This window comes from Drosophila subpulchrella, chromosome 3L (assembly GCF_014743375.2).
Source record: "Drosophila subpulchrella strain 33 F10 #4 breed RU33 chromosome 3L, RU_Dsub_v1.1 Primary Assembly, whole genome shotgun sequence".
NCBI lineage: Eukaryota > Metazoa > Arthropoda > Insecta > Diptera > Drosophilidae > Drosophila > Drosophila subpulchrella.
This window is the reverse complement of record NC_050612.1, coordinates 23,127,135-23,148,662: the sequence shown is the minus strand read 5'-3', so window position 1 is coordinate 23,148,662 and position 21,528 is coordinate 23,127,135. Positions and strand designations below refer to the sequence as shown.

Below are 21,528 nucleotides of genomic sequence, written 5' to 3'. Positions count from 1 at the left end.
CGAATTTCAATGCTACTTTTGGCATTTGCAATTCGCGATTTTTTGGTGTATAAAAGCCCCCGCCCAGCTGCACTGGATCATCAGACAGTCATCAGCTTTCTATCCCTATACAACATGAAGTTCCTCATCGTCTTCGTCGCCCTCTTCGCCCTGGCCGTGGCCCGCCCCAACGATGTCCAGACCCTGAAGCAGGATTCCGATGTGCAGCCCGACAAGTGGAGCTCCGTCCTGGAGACCAGCGATGGCACCAGCATCGACCAGCAGGGAGTCATTAAGGACGTTGGCACTGAGCACGAGGCCGCCGTTGTCCACGGATCCTTCTCCTGGGTGGATGAGAAGACCGGCGAGAAGTTCACCATCACCTACGTGGCCGATGAGAACGGATACCAGCCCCAGGGCGCCCATCTGCCCGTGGCCCCAGTTGCTTAAACTATTTAGAAGACTTAAATAAAATTGATTGTTAATTGCAAAAGCTCAAAAGTGTTTTTATTTGATATTGGGATTTTTATAGGAAAGCCCATCATTTTGGATTGTATCCTGTTTGAGTGGCACCAACGCTACGGAGTTGCAATCAGATAATACATAGTGGTTCTTTTTAGTAATTACATTTAGTTTAGTTAAATTTAAAATACGCTTTAAAATAAACATAAATCACTCTAGATTGGGCTATTTATAATATTTATGCATGTGTATTTAAAAATACAACCCTAGTTTTGGAACAATTTCTTTTTCCGTTGGACTTCATTTCTGAGAGTTGATTTTAAACCTAAAAATATATTAATAAAGTTGAAATTTGATTGATGGAAGTCTTAAATATGATTTAACTGTATTTTGATTAGTTATAGTAGAAACATGTATGTACATATTACATAAGAGAGTGCATTTAAATAAGCCCGTTACCTTTTTAGAAAAATCTATCTTCTTTGCTTCATAATATATATATACATATATATAAGGCTTTAAAAAAGTTACTGTTATTTTCAGTGACCTGACTTTACCTAACTTGTTATAGCAAATTTATTGTTTCTGGAAATAAACAAATATTCTTTCAAAAGCTCCGTATTTTTAATAAAAATTGTGTACTTGACTGTGTTTCTGGCTGGTTTTTGCTAAGAGTCCATTATATTTAGAACTCAAAAAGTGGGTACAATTTAATTCACAAGTTATGAATTAAAATTCATACTTCTTTTAAATTTATTTTTATGATTTTCAACTAAAAACTGCCTTATAAATATTCTAAACAACTTATATTCAAATTGCTTCGTCATGCAGTGTACCTTATCTACCCACATTTGAGACTAAATATGACTTAAATTGATGTGCTCAATCGGTGAACTTCCCTCCCATGAATATATGGAAATCGTCAGCATGAACTTGGCCTTAGATGTTGTGTTAGCAAGTTGTTTTTATGCGGATGCACTGGACCAGCTGGTTCGGCGACAATAGTTCGGATTCAGTTTCGCTTTCTGCTGGAGCTTCAGTCTCAGCTGGTGGCTGGGCTATTGGAGTGCAGCCGCTGCCTTAGTTTCCAGTTTGACCGGAACAAATGCAAATAAATTCGCGATACTATTGTCCAAGCATTAACATATTTTTGGCAAACTCTCTCAATGTCATATCTCACCTTTGACTTTTGCATTTCGCAAATCGCGAATCGTATAAAAGTCTACGCCCAAATGCAGTGGAGCATCAGACAGTCCCCAACTATCTAACAAACACCACCCAGCTCCAACATGAAGTTCCTCATCGTTTTCGTCGCCCTCTTCGCCCTGGCCGTGGCCCGCCCCAACGATGTCCAGGTCGTGAGGCTGGATTCCGATGTGCTGCCCGACAAGTGGAGCTACACCCTGGAGACCAGCGATGGCACCAGCATCGACCAGCAGGGACTCGTTAAGGACGTTGGCACTGAGCACGAGGCCGCCGTTGTCCACGGATCCTACACCTGGGTGGATGAGAAGACCGGCGAGAAGTTCACCGTGACCTACGTGGCCGATGAGAACGGATTCCAGCCCCAGGGCGCCCATCTGCCCGTGGCCCCCCTTGCCTAAATTATTTAAAAGACCAAAATAAAGTTTCTGTTAATTGCAATTATCTCAACGTGGTTGTTAGTCAGTTCTGGGAAGAGATATCATATTTTTTTATAATTGTCAAATACAGTTACAGTCAAATTTTTATTCTGACAAATCAGAAATCAGGGGTGTTACAGAAAGTATCACAAAATCTATAGAGTTTCGGAGTAAATTTGGCCTGATTTTAGAAACATTTATTTCATTTCCTGTGTCACCGAGCTTTACTTTTCGGGAAAAATTAGCTTGGAAGAGATTTCTGTGACAACCCTGATTGTAATAAGCCAAATGAGATACCCAGTACTCAGAGATATACAATTAGCAAAGCGACTTTTTCAATGATATCAGGACGCCACCAAGTGGCGATTACATTATTTGGTCCTAACTTCTTAATTATTGAACCCATTTGAACAATTTTGATAAACAAAACAATATCCCGAATCTTTAAAAATGTGGGAAACAAACAGATTTTAGCGTTATGGGTGTTATAGTGGTCGTGGCAACATTTTTTGTTAGGTCTATAGATACATATTGACGAAACCAATATATTTCAGTTATAGTTTTAAGTATAGCATTAAAACTGTAGGCGCCACAGTCTTTCTAGATACTCTCTCTAGAGTTTTCTTGACTAGACCCAAACTCTGTCTTTTGTAGTTTCCGCGTTCAGACGGTCGGAAAGGCAGCGATCCTGATTAAAAATATATTTACTTTATAAGTCAGAAATGCCTCCTTCTACCTGTCGCATACTTTCCGACGAATCTAAGATACCCTTTTACTCTACGAGTAACGGGTGTTTGTTGAATAATGAGAGGAAACTAAATCATTTTATAAACAATTTATTTAAAATAATTCAACTTAAGCCTCGGGGGCAACGGGCAGATGGGCACCCTGGGGCTGGAATCCGTTCTCATCGGCGACGTAGTTGACAGTGTAGGTGACACCATCATCGCCCAAGAAGGCGAAGGATCCACGGACGACGATGGCCTCCTCCTCGGTTCCCACGTTCTCCAGATGACCCTGCTCCTCGAACTTCGAGCCATCGCTGGTCTCCACACTGTAGGAGAACGGGAGTTTAATCCTGCTTTCATTCTGGCACTTTGATGACCTTTAAGAACTTACGCAAAGTTGTAGCCCTCGGCACCAACATCGGATACTTGTTTCACGACGGATACCTCCTGAGTTGGAGCGGCCAGAGCCACGGCGAAGAGGGCGAGCAGGACGATGGCGAATTTCATGTTGAAGGCGTTGTAGATCGTTGAAGACTCAAAGATAACTATACTGCTTAAGGGCCATTCCCCGCGTATTTATAGTCCAACAGATTTCAGCCTATGTCCACACGTGTTAAAACTGCCAAAACTAGTTTAAGATTCGGCAAAGCCTAAATGTAAACGTGAAGTGGTTACTAGTTTCAGCTAATAAAAATGGCTATGGAAATTCAATCGAATGATATCGAAATATAAATGCCTATATATTTTGGCTCACATGGAAAATTCTCAGTTGAATAGTTGTGAATGTTATGTTTTTGTATTTATTATGAAATTTTCAATTCAACATGTTAACTTTTTCAATTGTTTATTAGTGACCATGAAATATGATAAATGTTGATGTTAGTCAAGATATTTGCGTATAATTCACTTTGTGAAATTTAATATTTATACTATAATAAGTCTGCAAATAATATATTACAGCTTCGAAAGCCGCAGTCCGCTATTATTTCATTTATTGTAGGCCTCTCAAATTTGTGGGTATATATTCAAGTAATATATATTTAATTAACACCGACCGTCAGATCGAGCCAGCAAAATCGAGCTGAAGACTTAGTTTCAAGTGCTAATTACATTAGTTGCTGCCTCAGCCTCCGCTGATGCAATCCTATAAAAGCCACCTGAGCTTGAGCCATCTGACAGTTATCCCGACCACCTCTTAGTAACCACCAAACAAGATGAAGTGCATCCTCGTCTTCGCCTGCCTTTCGATGGCCCTGTGCCTGGCCGCTCCTGCCCCGGATGCAGAGATCATCAGCCAGGAATCGGATGTGAATGCCGATAATTATAGCTTCAAGTTCGAGACGAGCGACGGAACCAAGCAGGAGCAGCATGGCTCTCTCAAGAGCCTGGATCCCGAGGAGGATGCCCTTCAGGTGGCCGGATCCTACAGCTACACGGGGGACGACGGAAAGACCTACACTATCACCTACGTGGCCGATGAGAACGGATTCCAGCCCCAGGGAGAGCACATTCCTCACCCATAAATATGGCTGGCCCTAGGTTGTTTAAAAAAAAAACAAGCATTTCGTCAAAAAACTTTAGATTAAAAATGAAAACTTATGAAAATGAAAATAATACTCTATAGTACGTTGAGGAACTATAAAATATAATTTAACAATATATGACCATCACTTAATGCAATGCATCAGAACTTGTAATATATCATTCAATAACTTACCAATTATGCTTTAATATTAAATGTGAGGTTTTTTGGCTTTGAATCTTTAATTTTAAGATAATCGCAAATTCTTTTTTAAAAAGAAAATAAAATTGATTTAATATCAAGTGAAGCTTCTTGATATCAAGAATTGATTATTTATTCTTAGAACACTTTTTTTATCCTCCTTGAAATGTGATGAAGTTTTATATATTATCCGAATGCACTTGGGTATAGATTAGAATTTTTGTAGATGAAGCTGAAAGAAAGGGTCCCGGAAGGGTAAACGGAACTCAAAGAAAACAGATTTTTTTTCGAGAATCGAAAGTTCGGCTTTAATGCGAGTAACAAGGAATAAAGAAAACAATGCACGACACTGACTTGACTGACTGATCGACTTACTAACTGACTGACCGACTGGCTGCCACGGGACAAGGGGCAGCTCCTCCGGACAGGACCTCAGCACCTCACTCTATGGCCGGGTTGGTTGGTATCTAGGGGTATTTTTTTTTGGGATGGTGATATCTACAGGATAGCTCCCCGGCAGGGAGTATCTACTTGGGCAGGTGGGCGCCCTCCGGCTGGAAGCCGTTCTCGTCGGCCACAAAGTTAATGGTGTAGGTCTGGCCATCGGGAGCCACCCAACTGACGGATCCCCGGATGGATATCGATTCGTTTTCGGTGCCCGCGTTGTTGACCGTGCCCTCCTCCGACCGTGTGGTGCCGTCGCTCAATTTATAGCTGAACTTATAGCCGCCGAGGCCGATGTTCTCCGATTCGTACTCCAGGACCTCCACATCGTTTTGGGGCCGGGCACTGGCCAGCGCCAGGAGCAGGGCCATCGAGCCAACGACTAGCATCTGCAAGATGCGAAAGATTAGGTATCCTTTGTGTTATCCTGGCATTGGGTGCCTTGCTCGCTCCTCCAAGTTGACCTACCAATTTCATCATGTTGAAAGGTTCTCGGACTGCAGATTCCCCTATGCGGCTGGACAAACTGGCGGTTGTCTAATGGTGGCGTTGCATCGGCGTCCACTGCATTTTATACTGCACTCGCAGCCGCATTTGCAAACGTCATAAATTTGCACAATTGTGGAAGAAGCCAAGCAGCTCGGCGGCTCTGGCGGTCGCCGGCTAAATGTTTTTCTCTATTTCCATTTTATTTTGTTTTTGTGCTGCTTTTCAATTGCCAGCGTTGCACCAAAGTCGCCAAAGTCGCTGCGACAAGTAACATTTAAAGCGGCTTTGTGCAGCGGCGAACTCATCCGAAAGGTATTATTGCTCTTCACCCACACTCGAAAAAGCACTCTTCGTCAGATTATTCTTAAGCATTATATTTCAAAAAACAAGCCGGCAATAATAATATTTCATTAGATAAAGTAGTAGTAATAGTAAAGTAACTAACAAATGCACAATATCTTTGTAAAACATAAGTTTTAGGTAATTTATTAGAATCTAAGTTCACGAGTCAGAAACAACATTTGTAAGATATATCCTAAGGATAAATATTTTAAAAATATTTTCTATGCTTTTGTTTAGAGTCCTTACTCTAAAATGTCATCCATAAAATACAGGAGCTTGTTAAAAAATTTCTTATATGACATAGAACATACCCATATGAAAATAATATATTGTTAGACTCTCAAAAGCACTTTATAACCAATTTGGACTATAAGATCGAATAATAATCCAATATAATATACGAATTTTCAAATCAGAACAAAGCTCTCGAATTAAGTACCCAAGCAATTAGATTGAATAACCACTTTAAGTCACATTTTCTTTGAGTGCTGGCTGGCAGCCTTAGAAAACTCGAAAAAGTTCATGAATCAAGCAGATGCATTGGGGAAAAGGTTGCGGGCTGATTGGGCAGCTCCGGGGAAATACCGGGCCCAGAACTATGGGAAACGATAACCAGAACAGCTTGGCACCCAGCTGGAAATCGAACCGAAATCGACGAAGACTGGGTAGCCAGAGGAGAGTCTAAGTTCAAGTGCTGTCGACGCCAATTGGCAGGGCAGCAAGTTCAAGCCGCGGACACGAAGAACACGAGCGGAGCCATGTGTGATGGCCAAAGTGCACGATGGATGGGACTTTAGATGGAGATGGAGTGGAGATGGAACCGCAGGTTGACTTTTGGCATATGCAACGGCCTTTACAGCGCTCGATTGATGTGCCTGCCCGGTAACAAGCGCCAAAAGCAGTTGGAAATTTATAAAAAATACATCGAATAACCTACAACTACGGCTCGCATGCAATTTAAATCTCTGACTTTTGTTGTTTTTCTGTATACATATATGTATATATATCTTTTTTTTTTAGTTTTTCAGTCGCCGTTTCTGCTTGCCAATTTATGCCACCTTCGTTGACCGCTAGCAGGCCGATGAAGAAGCCCCAGCAGCGGATCTTTCGAGCCGGTCAGTCGGGTTTTAACTTTGGTCATCGGTCGGCCTCTGGTTGACCACGGTTCTGACCCAGCCTCCCACGCCTCCTCCACCTCGAATTGTGCCAACAACTTTATTTCTGTCCCATCCACAGGGTGTTGTGCACTGATACTGGCATTTCCTCAAATGTCGCGCTTTTGCGCAGCTTCTTGCCCCGTTCTTTGGCAGCTGCAATTTGACATTTTGACATTTTTCCCTCGATTACTTACCATCGAATGATCTGAGCTAAGCCAATCGTGTTTGATTTGCAACATCTCGTAGGATAATTATTATTTTTAACGTCTATTATCAGCAAATGTATAATTGAATTAAACCGAAATAGGCAAAAAAAAAACTTTTTAGAGCCGCAAAATAAAAGTTTTAAGGCATTTTTATTGTCGAAGAATTACATAAGAGATGTTATAGTGTGAAAAATATGAATTGACCACAAATGTCAAAGCAGCCATTGCTGATTAGACAGCAAATGGAAAAAAGTGTAAATGTGTAAAATAAACAAGTAATACAAGTCCATTAGATATAAACTATAAATATAAATGTGCAAGCGGGATCTTTAACCTTTAATAAACCCAAGACTTAATTTGTCCACAGTGTACTTCATAAAACAATACAACCTAAAGACATAATTAATTGGGCTTGTACGCCTACGAAGTGAACTTGGGGCCCTTGAAAATGGATCTGATTCCAATCGATTCGTGACTGCATGCATAATATTTATTATTTGGGTCTCTTTCCGCTCTGTTTCGAGGGCATCTGCAGCGAGCTGCATTTATCATACTGGATTTGCATAATTAATCTGGCTTTGATCGATGGCTAATCGGTATGATTGCCTTTCTGAGAACGGGGGCGTTATCATTCGATGGAGGGAATTTGACAAGTTTTTGGGCCCGAATTCTTCCTTATACACAATCATTTACATAACTGTTCTAATCAAATCTAAGCAATCGACAGGTTTTTCAGCTTCAGACTGTCGCTTTCAATACACAAAGATGAGATGCCTGTTGCCAGACAGAAATCGCCGCAGATACAATAGATATTTATGTAGATGCGTCTTCACATTTACGTCTTCAAGGTCAGCGCCAGATGCTGCTGCTGCTGCTGCTGCTGTCCATCTGTCTGTCCGTCCGTCTATCTGGCTGTCTGGCTATCCGCCGCCCATTCAGCTGCCGTTTTGGCCCGGCTTTCGTTCGTTGCCAACTTGCACGCACCTCACTCCAAAGTTGGCCAGACCGGCTTGAACGAACTCGGTTTTTGGGACTCGGCTTTGTGGCTTAGTGGGTAGGTAGGAATCGAACTCGGTTTCGGGTTTTTTCTTTTCTTCTTTTTCACTTTTTTGTTTTTTGGCCGCATCAACTGGGTCTGCAAAATTAGCACTTGAGCGTTAATGGCAATGTTTTAATAGCAGGGCTCCTCCTCAGCTCCTCCTGCTGACCATCACTTCTTTAAATATGTAAATGTCACATTTCTGTTGTTTTTTCATTTCTTTTTTAACACTTTAACCGCTTGTTTCGTAATATTTGCATTCGGCTAAAAAAACACACACACAAACAGAAACGTTTTTAAAAATACTTCTGCTGACACCTGACATTAAGAATCGTGCGTATAATTTAATTTTATAGCAGGCTTCGACCATATTTGTTAGCTTTTTTGGTGGCCTGAATGCAACGCATCTTGAGTCTCCGAAAAAAAACGCGGACGCCAAGATTGATTGCCGTGAATAAACATTAAATTTTATTTTTGTTCATCTCCCTAAGATTTTTTGAGAGAACCAGAATAATTCCTAATAACTACCAAATTAAATTTTCGAAGATTTTTATACAAAGTGTAAAAACATGTTAATAATTTTGTATTTTATATTTTCTTTTAATAAAGTAATTTACATTAGTAGAAGCACATGTTTTCAAATTTGGGGCTAACATTTCCTAAGTCCAAACTAGTTTTTCGTTTTGAACTTTTTCATTCAGCACATCAAATGACTTAAGCAAAAAACTTAGTTTCGGTTCACTATAATCTACTATGTTACATACTTTTAGGCATTTAATTTTGTTTAGTTTTTAAGCAAAAATATCAATTTTTCCATTAGAAAAAATGTAAAACTATAAAGCTCTCAAATTAAGAAACAAAGCGCAAACTTTTAGGTTGAATATAAAAAGACTTCGGCAAAAAACTTGATTGATAATTTGGTTAATACTCACATACTTTTGGGAACAACGTTATAGAAATTAAATCTTTTATATTTGCGTAAATAATTAAATAAATGCATCTGACTAAATTATTGAACACCTTTTGGCAAACACTACTCCCACGGACGCAGTTATCAAAAAAATAATTAATCTACTGACTTTGGTTGGTATGTGAATGCACTGATTTATATTGAATAATTTATTGGGTACGCATAAAAATCAAAATTGTGCCAAACTTTTGGCAACAAAACAATAATAAATATAGTCTTAAATGACAAAGATGATACTTTTTCAAAACTTCAATTTGACTAGAATTTGCATAGAATTTTTAAAGTGGTTTATCGTTAGGTGCTGAATGATTTAGAGCCCACTCCTAACTTCCACTTATAAAAAGCTGTAAAGTCTCTCCTTATCCACTCGGCACATGTGCTTACCATTTTCTTAATCACCATGATTTTATGAAATTTGCTTGCATATTGTGAACACGATTTCCCTTGCACAACAAACCAGTTTTCAGAGTGAATCGGTTATTTTGGATCGAATGTTTTTATTGCTTGCAAATTTAACATCTCAACTTATAAACTAGCCTAAAACAGTTGGCAAACTGTTGTAATAAATTCGTGATGGATTGTTATAAAAATAATCTTTGAGTTGTTTTAGCCGGCCAGAGAAGCCAGGGATTTTCCTGACAACTTGCGGATCTTCAGACCCTGTTGGCGAGAGGGACGATGGTTCTTGGCCAGACTGTTGGCATTCTCAAGATCCTGAGCTGCTGAAGAACCGCTCAGCACTTTGCCAATCTCATCCCGGAAAGTTCCATCGGGCAGGGTGTAGCTGAAGGTAGAAAACATTGCAATGAGTATCTTATGATACAGAAAAACTATAATACGAAATTATTATCAATATGATATTTACGCTTTAGAGAATAAAATATATGACATGATATAACTGGTTGAGCAAATGTTCTTTTAAGCCTCAACAAGTCTATTAATAAAATATTTTTCTCTAACTTTTCCTAATAAAATGACTTTGACTATTCCAAATGAAAAATATTTTAATATTTTAAGATTCGTAAAAATAAAACTCCATCTTGTGTTCATATATTCCAAATTTTATGACTGGTTGATGTATTGTTTCAGACTGTTTTTTAATCTAATCTCTAATCATATGATTTTTGCTCGGTTCGAAAATACTATGGAAAGTAAACCTACTTGAACTCGTATCCGTCGCGGGTTGGTGTATAGCTGAACTGGTCGAGGGCGACATCTCCTAGCTTGATGTCGATTACAGTGCCAGGTGGAAAGGAGGCGTAGTTCAAGTTGGCTCCGAACAGGACACAGGCCACCAGGAGGATCAGAGCCTGCACCAGCTTGCTGTTGATTCTCAGCCCTTGGCGAACTTCCTTCTTGCCATGGCTAATGCTGCTCGCCAACGGAGAAAGACTCATTTCAGATCGATAGTTTGTGGCCCGTGGAAAATTACGAGTCTGGAAACACACAACTGGCAACCAAGGCGACTGGGAGCTAAATGAAGCGTCTTCTTCGAGGCCACTGGCATAAGACACCTATGTGGATCCATAATGAGTTGTTGGTCCAAAACAAAACGGGCACCACAAAACGCTGAGTAAGCTACATGCAAAGAGGCGGGTTGCCCAATTCCATTGATGGTGAATCGAGATTTGCATAACGAAAGCAAAAGACTTCCACGGCTCGAGGCACAATTTTGTGGCAACTCTCGGATATGTGCATTACATTTAAAACGCCATCAAATTGGAAAATTAATCGGCCAAACCCATGGAAGAAAGTTGACTAGGGCTTGCAGTGACTAATGCATACCCTAACTTTTTTTAAATACAAAGAAAAAACCAATACAAAATAAAAAAAAAATATTATGTATATGTCTTCCCATTTGTATGTTTCTAATCTTTTTGAATTGACCATCTAGCTGAAATACTTCGAATGAGGTTAATAGAATATTACTTTTTTAATAATCATAAATAAAATAATGTCTTTCTAAAATGAAACTGAAATTAATCAGTTTATTTTTTTTTTTTGCAATACATCTATGATCTACTTCAAACTCATCAAAATAGTCAAAAGGGCCCAAACGACTTTAACGGAAACAAAAACCCATTATAATGCTGGTGATGTTGCAATCTGTCTATCTCGAAATGATTGAAGATTAACGAGCAGGCCCTAACTCATTTAAGCTTTTCTTAGCCAAGTCGGGCACCACTGAAAAGCAGAGCTTTCGAGCCACGCTTAATACACTGATAAATTATGCGTATTTTAATTACCTATCACAATACAAAGAAATACATTTTGTTTAACTCTTATCCGATTTGATTTTGTGGGCCGTCACATAGGGCTGGAAACCGTTTTTGTTGGCTTTATAGAGGACCTGGTACTCATATCCGTCGGCCGAAATGAAGCTATAGCCCCCTTTATATTCCACAGGCTTTTGGGTTGTCGGTTCCTTGGGGTCCTTATCCGTTTCCGGTCTAACTGTGTATGTTATAGCCTCATTCCTGTGCTGACCATTTTCTGTGTGAAATCTTTATGAGGGGAATATGATTAAATATATATTTTTAGAGATGAACTTAAGTAACCTTACCCGAAATGAAGAGCCTCCTCTCGTTCGCCTTTCTCTAAAGACGCTGATGAGACCAAGGCAAATATCGCTGCCATTAACAAAATGTGGCAAAACTGAACGAAACAGTAAAGAAAGTTATATGAGCAACCAAATTTAGTGATCTACAGACTTCTACCCACCAATTCCATTGCGAATTTATGGTTTTACAAGTATTTGAAATAAAATTTATTTGTGATCAGAACTATACGTTCTTGTCTGTTCCGTTGACCGATTTCAACTGAAGATGTTCTGCCAGATGAGCCAAGCAGCTAAAATAATTCAAAGAGATCGGAATAATGAAAACAAATATCTGCGCAGCCAGCTTTTTAACAGTAAGTCGTAGCCCGAATAGGGTTACGTCATTGTTTATGGCCAAACTTTTGTTCTAAACACGCAAAGAATCGCAAAAAGAAAGGTGATTAATAATGATTTCGTATAAGTAAAATGACTTTTAAATACTCTTTCAAAGTTTATCAAACTACTCGGTGCTATATGTTTTAAGGAGATTTTCAAAGACTCAATTTAAATAATGAATTAAATATTATTATATTTTTAAACTTATGTAACTTGTTTAAATTACAACTTGAAATAATGTTATTAAAAACAATCCTGATTATCTTTTATTTATTTTATTATTTTTACTAATAAAGTATACATTTTTTAAGTAATCATATTCGAAAAAAATCATAATAAATACATCTATCTGTGTATTTTGAGTTCGTTTAATATTACTGTTCATTTAAGGGCATCAAAACAAAACAATGGTGATTAAAACGCATTGTTTTATATTTTTGTGACCATTCCTCAATAAATTATTTTAAACCCTCTATTTGTTATTGAGACTTTGTTTCCTCGAAACAGCCTGGTGAGTCAGCCCAAGCAAATCAGTTAGCAACCACATTATTATTTTAATATTCGCAATAGAACCCATTTAATAGCGCCGACAGTTGCACAGATTCCCGCGCGTCATCTCATATGGAGGCTGTCATCGAGGGCCACTGGCTAATTTATCAACGGACCTCATCTGAAAATGTTTATTTAAGCGATACGAGGAACTTAATCGGGCAACCCTCGCGAAAACAACGCCAAATCGCAATCAGATCGTTCCGCTCAGTCAAAGTTCGCTTTATAAACGCGAATGCGGGCGTGGAATATGTGCCATCGGTGCGTGGCTAACTGGAAACCAAAAGCCGAGCACCAAGGACTAAAAACCAAGGACCGGGGACCGACAATTGTTGGTTTATGCAGCCGGTGCAGCAGCCGGCTATTCCTGGTCCTCCCCGGTGGTTGCTTGGTCGCGAGCCAAATCCTGCAGTCCACAGCTGACGGTCGGAACAGGTTCACAAAATCCACACACCCGAGTCCTGAATCCCGAATCCTGCATCCTGGGAGCGCGTCAGCTGTGCGCCAGCACATTACAAGTAGGACAAGCTGCAAACGACATTGCCATTAGCTCGGCCTTTTCCTCGGTCCTTCGAAGGGGAAGGGGAAGGGGAAGGTTCGGTTCTATATTAGCGGCATCCACGACAGGCACAAGCTGAGCTACCAAATGATAAACACACACAACAGCAGCCGCAACCGGAAGCATAGTGAGGCAATATAAAAAATTTTAAGATCTATAGATTTTTAAAAAAAAAATTTATTTGATATTAATCAATATCATTTTATTTTAATAATGATACAATTTCTAAAAAATGTATACCACTGCATATAAGATGATTCTACCTAAGCTAAACAATACAAATAAATACCTATAAGAAACCCTAAAAAATAATATTATGTACAATTCGAGGGTCCACGTTGCCATTGCTCAACATCATTGCTAGCTCATAATTTTATTTATTTGTTAGCTCTTTATAAATAAATAAATAAATAAATATTTTAATAATGAACTAACAATTTTGTTTCAACAAATTTGACTTTAAAAAAATTAATAAAAAATATTTTGTTTGTGATTTATTAAGCACGTAGAAATTTAGTTTCAAAATTTTTATTTCAACTAAGCTCATTATTATAAATTTAAATATATTATGATAATAAATACATCCTATTTGACTTAAAAACAAAAACATTTTTTTTAAATATTTTTTTTGTGAAGCACATAGAAATCAAGTTTTATAATTTGCATTTCAATTAAGCTCATTATTATCAATGTAAATAGATTATGATTATAAATCCTACCATATTATATTAGAATATTAATCTCACATTTTCTGTTAAGCCAGCACCACTGTGCACTGGCTGGCAAAAAGTTAATAGACGATTGACTAAAGCCGACATCCCTGTCGTTGTAGTTGGGTGTTGTGCTCGATGCTGAGTCCTGAATCCAGGTCTTAGCACCCCTTGGCAACAGGCAAAGTGCATTAGACAAGGGATCTTGCGGGGTTGGGTTCGATTTTTATTCTTGGGATGGGCGGGGCTGGACTGGGTTGGTCATGCAGGTGTTGCCCGATCCTGTTGAAAATTGCTTTTGAATTAAAAGTTTTTGCTTGTGGCCGGGCGGGTTTTGTTGTTTCTAGCGATTAGCCGAATGGGTCGGGCCTGGAGATTGCACACTCAATTTATTAGCGCTTTGTCAGTCTTTCAACTAATCGGATGGCTCTGGGGATTTCTGCACTTGCACTTGCAATGGCCCAGTTTGTTGGTTCTGTTTTCGATTTCATTTTGTTTTCCATTCCAATCGAAAAGCGTGGCACGTGACTGCTCCACTGGGGTCGAGGGGTCGCGGTCAAAAGCACCTGTGGCTGGTCATATAAAACGCCATAGAGCCATCGACCACCAGTCACTGTTTGAATTTGAGATGAGGCTGACCACTGTGTTTTCTGTGATTTGCATTGCATTTGGCAGCGTTTGGGCCCAACCGGCGGGCTATCCGAATGCCCGTCCTCCTCCGGCCACATATCTGCCTGCCAAGCCACCAGCTCCACCACCCCGTCCTCCTCCACCACCGCCAAGCAGCTACGGTCCCCCCAAGAACGGCAATGGGAAGCCACCGCCTCCGCCGCCGAAACCCAATAACAGCTATGGACCACCACCCAAAAATGGCAATGGAAAACCGCCACCCAGGAATGAGTACTTGCCACCAGGAAACGGAAATGGAAATGGTGGATCCTCGGGAGGCGGAGGAGGTGGAGGTGGAGGTGGAGAGGATATACCCATCATCAAGTTGGAGTCCAAGGTCAACACAGATGGTTCTTATAAGGTAAGTGGCCTGTAAATGCTGCTAAATAAAATTAAAAGTAATTCAATTTTAAGCACATAAATCTGAACCGTACGAACGATATTTTATTTTTCGTTTTAAAAATATTTACATAACAACTAGCCGCAAATGTTGGTAACACGAATTTATTAAAGTTTTCAGTATTGAACAGTAAACTATTGAAATAAATATAAACTTTTAAAGATATTCTTAAATTTAATAATAATGTAAAAGTTGAGCAATAAACTTCCAAGTATTAAAACAGATCAAATACACAAGTAAATATAAAATATTTTTATGAATTTCTTACACTAACTTGTATAAACCTCTTTAAAATACAAACTTTGTATTAACTTAGAGAAACCTTTTTTTAACCGATTCCAGTACGAATACGAGACCGGAAATGGAATAAAGGCCGAGGAAATGGGCTACCTGAAGAACGCCGGAGTGAAAGGGGCGGAGGCGCAGACGGCGGAGGGTTCCTTCTCTTACACCAGCCCCGAGGGCCAGGAGATATCGCTGACCTACATTGCGGATGAGAACGGATTCCAGCCGCAGGGGGATCACCTGCCCACACCGCCACCCATTCCCATCGAGATTCAGGAGGCGTTGGACAAATTGGCCGCCGGCGGAGGATGCCACGGATGCGATGACAACGAGACGGGTGGCAATGATGATGGCGGTGGAGGTGGCTATGTCTACCGAAGGAAGTAGAGGACTTACCGCCTTACTGCGAACCGGAAAAATATAATTTGAATATTATAATTATCAGGAACTGGATCTCAAATGAATATTTAATTATAAGTTACTTTCTTTTAATATTTGATTATAATGGTAATAGGTTACATTCCTAGGAGCCACTTTCTTAATATTATATTAGATTTCTTAGCTGTTCTTTTACTAAAGTTCTTTAAAACATTATATCTCCTCTCATTAAGCGCTTGCAATTGCTAATTAAAATGCTTTAAAATGAAAACCCCTTGGCGGCCTACTTATTCAGGACTAGCAAACACCAAGCCGGAATTGGTCCTGGTCCTGGCCTGGTACACCTTGCTCCTGGCTGGGTTGGTGTGTCCTGTTTGGCCACCATTCCAACCCTTGAGCAGGCGCGACGGCTGTGTGACTGGCAACACATGTTTTTCCCCGTTTGCCAATCGCTCGCCCAACTTTATCCTGTTGATCGCTCGACGAAGGGTGTCCAGGGGCGGGGAAAGGAGAAGGGGAGGGGGATGCCGCAGCGATTGTGTCGCAATAATGAAAACATTAGCCTCGTAGCATATTTGTCAGCCAGCAGGAGCGGAGCTGATTTCGATGAGGGTAAAATAAAGGGGCGGCCTTAAATTTTCAATCCTCTGAATATTCTTTATTTTATATGAGAAATAATACTATGAAATATATAAAAAAAATTAATATTAACATTTTCTTTATATTTTGTTCAGTTAAAAGTAGACTCGTATGGAAAGAACTATTAATTTTTTATAATATAAATCTAATGAGATATAAAAAAAAGTGTGCTTAATCACAAAATAAATGAATTCACAAAGTATACGAAGTCTTGTTATAAGTATTTACCACATAAGTTTATAAGTGCATGTACGAGATTTTAGAAAATATCGCTATTTTTTCCATATTTATTAACATTAATTTAAATGTTCTATTTACCAGCATTTAATTTATTAAATATATTTAAAATATAATATAAAATATTGTGAGACACAAATTAATTATTAACTCATATTTCTCAATTAACATTCGGGCGCCGTTACCTTCCTGAAGAAGAGTCCGCACCAACCGTCGAGCGCAGAAATCACGACCCACCCCAAACCGCAAATAGTGAAACGATACACGCCAATATATTATGGCATTAGCATTATAGTGGAAGTGGAAATTCTGGGGTGGGGAAATCATCAAGGGAGGGAGGGACCATGGGCAGAATGACATTGACGATGGCGAATGCGATTTGTATATGGTGGCATTACAACAACAACACCGAGAACCACGGGGAAGTAACAACAAACGATCGTTTAATTTCAATTAAAAACATTTTCCTTGTGCGCAGCCCAAAAGCCAAAAAATAAAGGACTCGTCGGTGGAAATGTAGGAGGTGGAGGTGTTTTTCGGCAGAGGAATACGCACACTTGCTACAGGCCGCTTAGCTTGGCTTAGTGCTCTGGTGATTGCGAGGACATGATGTTGCACTTGCCGAGCAACCACCAGGACGCACCAGGACCTCGAAAAGGGATGCCAAATGAGCCAGGGGGTTGAGCCGGCAAAGTGCGTAGCTATGTCGAGGCTATAGCCGGTGCCGGACTGGATTCTGGGCTGGGAATTCTTGCACTTGCCGCCAGCCGTGCTATTGTGACACTGCAAGGCCGTGGCAAATCCAAATCCGGAAATAAGGGAGCAGGATGCGGATGTGGATGTGGCGTGGTATAAAAACGACGCTCGGCTTCCAATTGGAACGCAGAATCGAATTCGAAGGCGAACGATGCACACGACCGCTCAACTGGATAGTCTGGAGCAGAAGCGCTCGGCCAGCCTGATCTTTCGGATCGAGCAGCTGCTGCCCAGCACCAGCATCTCGCCCAGCACCATGACCACTTCATCGACGGAGACCACACTGACGGCCACTACGAGTGCGGCCAGTCCAGCAGCCAAGCGGATGAGGATGAGCAATCCGCGGCCAGGAGTCTACACCACACAATACACGCCCAAGGATACCTGCTCCATTGCCATTCCCACGTCGGCTCTTCTCGGATCTACGGCCATGCCCACCGACGGAGGACGCTCCCATTGCCAACTGTCCAACGGCGAACTGATCGTATCCGCCTCCCTGCTGCGCCAGATCAAGCTGTCCGAGGATGTCTATAGCTTCAATGCCATCTTCGAACTGCAAGGCGGTCAGGTGCGAGTGCGTTTGGTCAGGGATGTGGCCAGGGAGGACGAGATCGTGGCCTGGTTCGGCGAAGAACTGGTGCTCCTCATGGGCATTCCCTTCCTGACGCCCTTAAATATTCAAGGTAGGCATCAACCATATGATATCATTTAATATATTAATCTAAAAATCTAGAAATCTAAAAATACTCCAACTTAAATTGGTATATGTTTAATTGTTAAATATTTTATCTTTGAGTATTAACAAATCAAAAACTTTTGAAACTAAGATGGAAGTTTGTTTTTATATACAATTTTAAAGATATTTTTAAAAGAATAGATTTTAAAAAGCATATTTTCAAAATGAAATGCAATTTTTAAAATACGGTGAGATTTGTTTAATGTTGAATCAATGATTAATGGTTTCTAAACATTTTAAATATTTTTTTTCCAACGATCTAATTTTTAATAATGTCTAAAATAAACTAACCACAATTTTTATTTCCAATAATTGCAGGAAACAGTCGCTACACGTGTCACCTGTGCCACCTGACCTTCGAGACTCCTCATCCACTGAAGATCCACTTGGCTCTGGGTTGCGGACGCAGTGCCATGGACATCCTGTGGATGCGACTGCACTACGCCCTGAAGGCAGCCGCCCGAAGTCACACAGCCACCCAGCATTCACCCATTCCGGCCACTTCGTCCACCTCCTCGGCCTCGCCCACCCACTCGCCACCGCCCCAGATGCCACCCCGTTTCTCCGCCTTTCGCCCGATTGCAGGTCTTACCCAGAGTTTGCCCATGACGACGACAACTACGACACCGGGAACTCTATCCTATCTGCCCTCCATTTCAATGGCCACCGCTCCTTTGTCCACGCATCCCATGAATGCTGCTGCGCAGATCGAGGCCATAGTCAGCAATATGGGTGCCTCCAAGCAGGGTCATCTGTGCATATACTGCGGCAAGGTGTACTCCCGGAAGTACGGACTGAAGATCCATATACGAACCCACACCGGCTTCAAGCCGCTGAAATGCAAGTTTTGCCTGAGACCTTTCGGTGATCCGAGCAATCTCAACAAGCATGTGAGGCTGCATCTCCAGACGCATCCGAGTAGTTCCTCGGGAGGAGCCGAAAGTGGAGCAGGTGGTGCGGGCAGCGATGTGGACATAGAGGGGGAAACGGACTCCGGTTACCAGTGCGACACCTGCCACAAATCATTCCCTCGGCGAAGGGATCTGCAGCGACACATGGAGACGCGGCATGGTGGATCCCATTCCCATTCCCATTCTCAACCCCGATCCAGCAGCACCACCAGCACAACCACAATGACCACAACGGTGACCACATCCTCTTCGAAATCCAGCTAAGTTCTGGGGGAAATATTCGTAGCACGCTTTTTGGGGAACAGCTGTGATAGAGAAATACAATTTTTAAATATATTTTAAGATAAACAAAAAAATTAAAAAGAAAAACTGATTATGTCATAGAAAATTAAAAGATATTCCACCAAACTGAAACGATCCCCTTATAATATCATGCAATAGTAACAGCTTTTAAAAAGAAAATCTGTTAAAGAAATTAGTAGGTGCCTAAGTGAGATTTGAAGACCGGGTTAAGAATCAAATAGTATCGCTTTATTGATAAATTTCAATACGAATTCAAAGTGAATTTCTATCGTATAATGCACAAATCTTATTGTTAGACAATTAATGCTATTACTCGTACAGTTTACGCTCCGCTTTTGGCGGCTTAATCCATATTCGTGTAAACTCGCTTAACTTTAGGGTACATGCAAAACAATCACAAATTGTCTTCAACTTGGGTAAAGCGGGTGTACGTGTGTGTGGGTGTGTCTCTCTCTTAGTGTATTTATTTTATATATTTTTTTTTTGGTTTTTTTCAGTGTATGTTCGTGTGTGTGTGCGTTGAGCAAAACGTTGACGGGCCAAAAACACTCACAAATACAAGATTTTAATTCATAGTTAATCGTACAATTACTTCTATATGCCAGTGTAGAAATGCGACGGTAAAAGGTATACAGTATGTACGTATATGTGTACTTTTAGTATTATAGATCGGAGCATAGAGTTAACTATTCTGTTTGCTTGATTTCTGGAACTACATTTAGTCGGTTGGCCGGGGGGCTAACACTTAGTTGAGTTTTGAACAAAGGTCTGTCCCTCCTTCTCCCCAAACAAGTGTACCGAAAACAATCGATTTACTTTTGGATCTGGTTGCGTAGTCCTCAAAACTCAAAACCCTCCCACTCTCCATCTCCCTCCCACTCTCCATTACTATCTCTCTCTGTCAGTTTAAGGCACTTACTCAAGAAATCGCGATTCCAGAGTGTCCCTTTGGGGTTAGTAATTCGCTTTTAAGTATTCCCTCGGAGTTTCGACCAAAACAATGTGGCAAGCAAAGCGGCGAGTATGTGTGGGTGTCTTTCTGTACGTGTATTTATTTGTGGGTGTGCATTAGGGTGGACCAGTTTGAACAAAAAACTAACTTCGATTGGTGCAAGTTCAAAATAATTTAATGTTCACCACAAAAACTGTAACATTAGTAAAAAATTTAGCCAAATTAAGTTTAATGTCACCTTTTGAATAGTTTTAAAGCTCTTTGGAGTTTTTTTTTTATAAATAACTGCCAGTTCTTTGACTGATCATAAAAAAAGTGTAAAAATTTATTTGTACATTTTTTTTGGTTACAAAAAGTCTTAATAATTTGGATTTGTTTTTGGCTAATGTTAATTAAACTGGAAAATTTGAAACTTAGCTGGCGCTAACGTTTTCACAAAAATTACTCATTTTCACAAAGGTTCTCGATGCAACACTGCGTATGAGTGATCCACATTGAAACCTGTAGAATTTAAAACAAATCTATTAATTATACAAATACGTGCCATTTTCAATGTGTAAACAAAACTAAGGTCCACCCTAGAGTGCAGCTATCACCTTGAGCACTTAACGTATTTATGTATATATTTGCTCTATAGCAAGTATGACAAATATGTCTGTTTCGGATATTTGACGATACGTTTCGCAGTTCTCAAAAGTCTGTACTCGGCTTACATTTACGAAGGTAATATATAGTATAGTTCGTTATTAATTGTGTATATGCATAGACACCAATAGTTGTTAATCGTTAAGAGTAATATGCAAATTCTGTATGTGGCTTTCATTTCGCTTGGTTTAGTTAGGAATATGTATACGCGTATTGTTGTAAATATCTAACATAAATTCATACATGAAGCACACTTGGGTTCGGTTTTTATTAACTATTTGCTAGTGTGGTTAGTAATTCGTTCAAAGTTTCGCATTTAACAAAATATCCATTATGTTAACAATTTGATTTATTTTTTTTTTTGGTTTTTTTTCTTTTAAGGTTTTTCTATTTTCAAATATATATTTACTGTACGAAGTTTAATTTATTAATTTCTTATTCTTTGTTGTATTACAGTTGCTTCTTCCTCGTTGTTGTTCCCGCTGGTTCTTCATTAAAGAGTTAGAGAATTAGACCTTCGATTTATTAAATTGAATTCTCATGTTCATGTGGTTTGCATTTGGAAACCATTGTAGCATTTTCTGGGGGTATTTATTGAATTGGCTTAATTGAAATACTGAATTGCTGAACACACACAGACAAATTAATGTACGCTACGATCCTTAAAAAATAGCATTTTCATCTCCAACATTAATCCCGCTTC

The 21,528-nt window shown here is 40.0% G+C and overlaps 9 protein-coding genes across 9 annotated transcripts; 5 read left to right on the top strand and 4 right to left on the bottom strand.

Annotated features, from left to right (window-relative positions):
• The first annotated feature begins 97 nt into the window (after positions 1 to 97).
• On the top strand, positions 98 to 429 carry LOC119553996 (larval cuticle protein 65Ab1-like). The gene has a single exon (XM_037864703.1). The coding sequence runs from the start codon at positions 115 to 117 to the stop codon at positions 427 to 429; it is 315 nt and encodes a 104-aa protein (XP_037720631.1). The 5' UTR covers positions 98 to 114.
• Positions 430 to 1,533: 1,104 nt separating this feature from the next.
• Positions 1,534 to 2,051, top strand: LOC119553738 (larval cuticle protein 65Ab1-like). The gene has a single exon (XM_037864332.1). The coding sequence runs from the start codon at positions 1,731 to 1,733 to the stop codon at positions 2,043 to 2,045; it is 315 nt and encodes a 104-aa protein (XP_037720260.1). The 5' UTR covers positions 1,534 to 1,730; the 3' UTR covers positions 2,046 to 2,051.
• Positions 2,052 to 2,886: 835 nt separating this feature from the next.
• On the bottom strand, positions 2,887 to 3,344 carry LOC119553692 (larval cuticle protein 65Ag1). Its single transcript, XM_037864247.1, has 2 exons — positions 3,183 to 3,344; positions 2,887 to 3,117 (listed from the first exon to the last, which is right to left on the bottom strand). Exons 1-2 carry the CDS (start codon positions 3,296 to 3,298, stop codon positions 2,919 to 2,921), a joined length of 315 nt encoding a protein of 104 aa, XP_037720175.1. The 5' UTR covers positions 3,299 to 3,344; the 3' UTR covers positions 2,887 to 2,918.
• Positions 3,345 to 3,982: 638 nt separating this feature from the next.
• LOC119555068 (larval cuticle protein 65Ag1) lies at positions 3,983 to 4,476 on the top strand. Its single transcript, XM_037866276.1, has one exon. The coding sequence runs from the start codon at positions 4,006 to 4,008 to the stop codon at positions 4,312 to 4,314; it is 309 nt and encodes a 102-aa protein (XP_037722204.1). The 5' UTR covers positions 3,983 to 4,005; the 3' UTR covers positions 4,315 to 4,476.
• A 327-nt stretch (positions 4,477 to 4,803) lies between these two features.
• LOC119555067 (endocuticle structural protein SgAbd-6) lies at positions 4,804 to 5,583 on the bottom strand. Its single transcript, XM_037866275.1, has 2 exons — positions 5,427 to 5,583; positions 4,804 to 5,347 (listed from the first exon to the last, which is right to left on the bottom strand). The coding sequence occupies exons 1-2, from the start codon at positions 5,436 to 5,438 to the stop codon at positions 5,042 to 5,044; spliced, it is 318 nt and encodes a 105-aa protein (XP_037722203.1). The 5' UTR covers positions 5,439 to 5,583; the 3' UTR covers positions 4,804 to 5,041.
• A 4,052-nt stretch (positions 5,584 to 9,635) lies between these two features.
• On the bottom strand, positions 9,636 to 10,566 carry LOC119554351. The gene is made up of 2 exons (XM_037865217.1): positions 10,323 to 10,566; positions 9,636 to 9,945 (listed from the first exon to the last, which is right to left on the bottom strand). The coding sequence occupies exons 1-2, from the start codon at positions 10,556 to 10,558 to the stop codon at positions 9,768 to 9,770; spliced, it is 414 nt and encodes a 137-aa protein (XP_037721145.1). The 5' UTR covers positions 10,559 to 10,566; the 3' UTR covers positions 9,636 to 9,767.
• An 810-nt stretch (positions 10,567 to 11,376) lies between these two features.
• Positions 11,377 to 11,971, bottom strand: LOC119554629. Its single transcript, XM_037865624.1, has 3 exons — positions 11,883 to 11,971; positions 11,725 to 11,816; positions 11,377 to 11,665 (listed from the first exon to the last, which is right to left on the bottom strand). Exons 1-3 carry the CDS (start codon positions 11,889 to 11,891, stop codon positions 11,437 to 11,439), a joined length of 330 nt encoding a protein of 109 aa, XP_037721552.1. The 5' UTR covers positions 11,892 to 11,971; the 3' UTR covers positions 11,377 to 11,436.
• A 2,571-nt stretch (positions 11,972 to 14,542) lies between these two features.
• On the top strand, positions 14,543 to 15,655 carry LOC119553936 (pupal cuticle protein 20). Its single transcript, XM_037864626.1, has 2 exons — positions 14,543 to 14,944; positions 15,326 to 15,655. Exons 1-2 carry the CDS (start codon positions 14,543 to 14,545, stop codon positions 15,653 to 15,655), a joined length of 732 nt encoding a protein of 243 aa, XP_037720554.1.
• A 1,628-nt stretch (positions 15,656 to 17,283) lies between these two features.
• On the top strand, positions 17,284 to 19,189 carry LOC119554876 (protein snail). The gene is made up of 2 exons (XM_037865962.1): positions 17,284 to 17,961; positions 18,333 to 19,189. Exons 1-2 carry the CDS (start codon positions 17,430 to 17,432, stop codon positions 19,187 to 19,189), a joined length of 1,389 nt encoding a protein of 462 aa, XP_037721890.1. The 5' UTR covers positions 17,284 to 17,429.
• The last annotated feature ends 2,339 nt before the right edge of the window (positions 19,190 to 21,528 follow it).